The 4,189-nt window shown below is 35.8% G+C and overlaps 1 protein-coding gene across 1 annotated transcript; it reads right to left on the minus strand.

Annotated features, from left to right (window-relative positions):
- Positions 1-3,006: 3,006 nt before the first annotated feature.
- On the minus strand, positions 3,007-3,902 carry LOC133328400 (axotactin-like; the record flags this gene model as incomplete). The annotated part of the gene is made up of 2 exons (XM_061536973.1): positions 3,007-3,462; positions 3,655-3,902. Coding segments are annotated over 2 exons (704 nt in total), but the record flags the coding sequence as incomplete, so codon positions are not given.
- Between the last annotated feature and the right edge of the window lie 287 nt (positions 3,903-4,189).

Below are 4,189 nucleotides of genomic sequence, written 5' to 3' on the forward strand. Positions count from 1 at the left end.
ATGCTAAAATAGATGCTAGGTGCTAGATCAATTTTTTTTTTGGTGCTAAACGAGTTTAAAAAGTGCTAAATCTAGCATTAAAAGTGCTAAATTGGCAACACTGGCTATGTGTATATTTTTAGACCTGAAAATATGGTTGAGTAAAATGGATGCAAATACGGATCATCCGATGAGGATATATTTTGGAACAATGAGGATATATTTTTAAATACACAAAATTCATATGTATGTATCTATGTATATTGAAAATAGAAAATTCAATAAAATAATTGACATTAATTATACCCTTCACCACACTGTGGTACAGGGTATTATGTCTTTGTGCATATATTTGTAACAGGCAAAAGAAATCGCACTAGACCTATGGTCCTTTTGATAATATGCATAGAATCACTTTCTGAGTCGATTTATGCATGTTCGTCTGTCCGCCCGTCCATCTGTTGATGTTAAATTGTAAACAAAGTACAGGTCGCATTTATAATCCGATTTGGTTAAAATTTGGTACAGCTCATGTATTTGGCCCAAGGACGAACCCTATTGAAATTGGTGAAAATCGGTTCAGATTCACATATTGCTCCTATATATTTTTTCGTCCGATTTAATGTAAATGGTCCCTATATATCTTTCGATTTGCACGAAATTTGGTATAGCATACTGAATTATGCCAAGAATGATGTGTGCTAAGTTTCGTAAAAATCGGTTCAGATTAAGATATAGCTCCCATATAGTTTCGCCCGATTTTAGGTCATTGGTACACCAAAGTCGCTATATATCATTCGATTTGCACCAATTTTGGCATAGCGTACTGAATTAAGTCCAGAATGATTGTGCCAATTTTCATGAAAATTGGTTCAGATTTAGATATAGCTCCCATATATATTTTTGTCCGATTTAATGTAAATGGTCTCTATATATTTTTCGATTTGCAATAAATTTGGTACAGCCTACTAAATTAGGTCAAGAATGATGTATGCTAAGTTTCGTGAAAATCGGTTCAGAATTAGATATAGCTTCCATATATAGTTTCGACCGATTTTAGGTAATTGGTACACCAAAGTCGCTATATATCATTCGATTTACATGAATTCTGTCATAGCGTACTGAATTAAGTCTGAAATGATTTGTGCTAAGTTTCGATGAAAATCGATTCAGATTTAGATATAGCTCCCATATATAGTTTTGCCTGAGTTTAGGTAAATGGTGCACCAAAGCCCCTGAAAATCATTCGATTTGCGCGAATTTTGGCAAAGCGGACTGAATTAAGTCTAGAATAATGCGTGCAAAGTTTCGTGAAAATCTGTTCAGATTTAGATATAGCTCCAAAATATATTTTCGTCCGATTTTATGTAAATGGTGCATTAAAGCCTCTATATAAACGATTTGCACGAATTTTGGCATAGCGTACTGAATTAAGTGTAGAATAGTCTAGCAAAGTTTCGTAAAAATCTGTTCAGATTTAGATGTAGCTTCCATATATATGTTCGTCCGATATAAATTAATCTCTGGTAAGTTTCCTTGAATTCGGTTCATGGTAAATGTACACCATGTAATCAATGGATGTCTGATTGAGATTAAATTTTAAACCGAGCAACATACCAAATAGCGTGTGTCAAGTTTGCTTAAAATGGATTTATAAAATTTAGCATGGGTTGCAGAATGACATGTGTAGGAATTGATGTTAGATAAATTTCACTTATTTAAGTTCGTTCAATTTCATGTCATTGTTCCTTCAAAATGGCGACGACTGTTAGGGTACATATGTAGAATATACCCAAAGTGGTGAATGGTATCATATAGTCGGCCCAGTCCGAATTTACTGCTTTCCTTACTGTTTTTTTCAGTTTGTGACAACATATTTACTTTGGAAAAAATGTTATTTGGCTTAAAAAACACCGAAGTGAATAGTGTGAATTTTAATTATAAATCGTTTGATCATCTAGAAGGCACGTTAAAAGTCGGAAACTGGGATATGACAAATTTAGATACATCTTTAATTTTTATTCGCTGATCCTATTACTGCTTTTCAATGGATACTTCTACTTTGATGGAAGGTTTTATGCACTGCGTTCTGTGCATTATTTTCAAACCAAAAGCTTTGGGATTTTGTTCTAATAATCATAATCCCCCATCCTTCAATATATTCCTAGATCAGTGCAAAATTATTGTTGTACAGCAACTGTTTTAGCGGGGAAGGATTAGAACACTTTGCGTAGAATTTTTGCATCTAATTTATATTTAACGCAACGTGTAAAGTTAATACTGGCAAATGCTCCGTTAATGTCACTGCTCTTATATGGACTTGGAGTGTATTCGGGATCCATTGATTTGCATGTTAATAAGCTAAAGCGAATTATTAATACCATAACACGCTTTATTTATAATCTACGTAGTGACAATCACGCGTCGGAATATATTACTCGCTTTCTTGGAAGTTCTTTTGAATGATTTATTCACTAAATATATTACGTGGACACTTAAGTATGTTTCCTTTCACACTCTCCTCCAGAAACCCCAATATTTTGGTACCTCGAATTTGGAATATTTGCGTGATGTTGGAATGCACTGTCACTTGAGTTACGAGTTTTTCCCATAACAATAATGTTATACGTTTAAAAATTCTAAGTCAGTTACACATTCCATCGTAAAAATTACCATTACTTTTTTGGCCTTTGATAGGGGCAGCGAAGTGCCACGGGTCCAGCTAGTATAATATAAAATAATAATAATTCTTCCTACCAAAAATTGTATCTGAAAATATGCAAATTGACTTACATTACAAATTAGAGGCTACGTTTCAAATACCCAGCATCATTGTACGCCCACACACACATAATACAAATTTTACAATTTCTATTTCCATTCATTTTCATCAATGCCAGTTTCAAATCAATTTCATTTCACTAATAAATATTTATTCAGTGATACTTATCTTCAGAACAATTACACACACACACACAGTCACTAACACAAATATAATTTTTCTTCTTCTTCTTCTTGCACACTTACCCATTTCAGGATTTTTCCACGGTTTATTTGAATATTCATCTAATAGTTGGGTACCCTTCTCAATCACCACACTCTTTCCGTTCACATGCATCTCTGTGTGTTCCGGCTGCCGTACAATTGCCACTTGAATGCTCTTCAGCGTACTCACGCTCTCGTCGACTATCGTCAAATTAACAATTTCATCGCCGTAATTATAGAGGAAGACAATCTCTCGTCCGCCCGTTATGAACAAGTGGACGAAATTATTATAATGATCGTTGGCGTACAGGACCATCGAGTTGGTGTCGTAAGTGCGTAAATTAATGAGTATGTCCTTGTTCAAGACACCTTTAAGCATTTCCCGTTCCTCGTCAACGAAACCGACTTGGGCGTCGGTGGGCTGGGCGGTGGCACTTAAGTAGTTGCGCATCAAGAACGATTCGCGGTTAATGAATGTAAGTGCCTTTTCATTAATATCTGAGTGATGGCAGCGATGGAGATGAAGACGCGTGTAGCGGCGGGAGGAAACGCGTAAGAAAGTGTTAAGAAATAATTATAAGTAATTGTACAAATCGAAGTGCGGCCAAGTGGCAATCACAGCGTGTGAGATTGTCACCAAGCCGTTGATTGCCGGCCGGCCAGTCAACCAACCAGCACAGCTATACTTACTGGTTTCACAGAACTCTCCGATGTGTGCCCAAGTGTTGTTGCACACACACTTAAATGTACTCCACAGCTCCTTGCATTCGGCTCCGTTTTTACAAGGATTTGGCACACAGGATGGTTTGCAATCTTTGATAATTTCCGACAAGTGCACGGACATGTAACTGTAAATGTCCAAGATTTCGCCGTTGACAACGAGGCCACGGAAACAGCCAATTAGACCGGCCTTGACGGATAGTTTTTTCAAGAGGTCACTGGAAAAAAACCAAACAAAATGGGGAGGAGAGTGAAATTTATGACAAATTGAGAAAAATTTGTTTCTATTATTTTAAGTTTTATGGGATGATTTTCAACACCTAACGAATAATTCTTTCAATGACTAACACAATCATGGATTGTTTAAAGAATATTTTTCCAAAGATTTTCACAAGGTTGGATTTTTGAAGAATATTTTTTAAAAGGACTATCGTAAGAGTTGAAGGGATGTACCAAACTCATCTCAAGTCTGAAGATAGGATCACTTCTGCTAACTCTCCTATAG

The sequence above is a fragment of the Musca vetustissima genome, unplaced genomic scaffold (genome assembly GCF_032173495.1).
Source record: "Musca vetustissima isolate MV318-11 ecotype Yass unplaced genomic scaffold, APGP_CSIRO_Mvet_v1 utg151713, whole genome shotgun sequence".
NCBI classification, from domain to species: Eukaryota; Metazoa; Arthropoda; class Insecta; order Diptera; family Muscidae; genus Musca; species Musca vetustissima.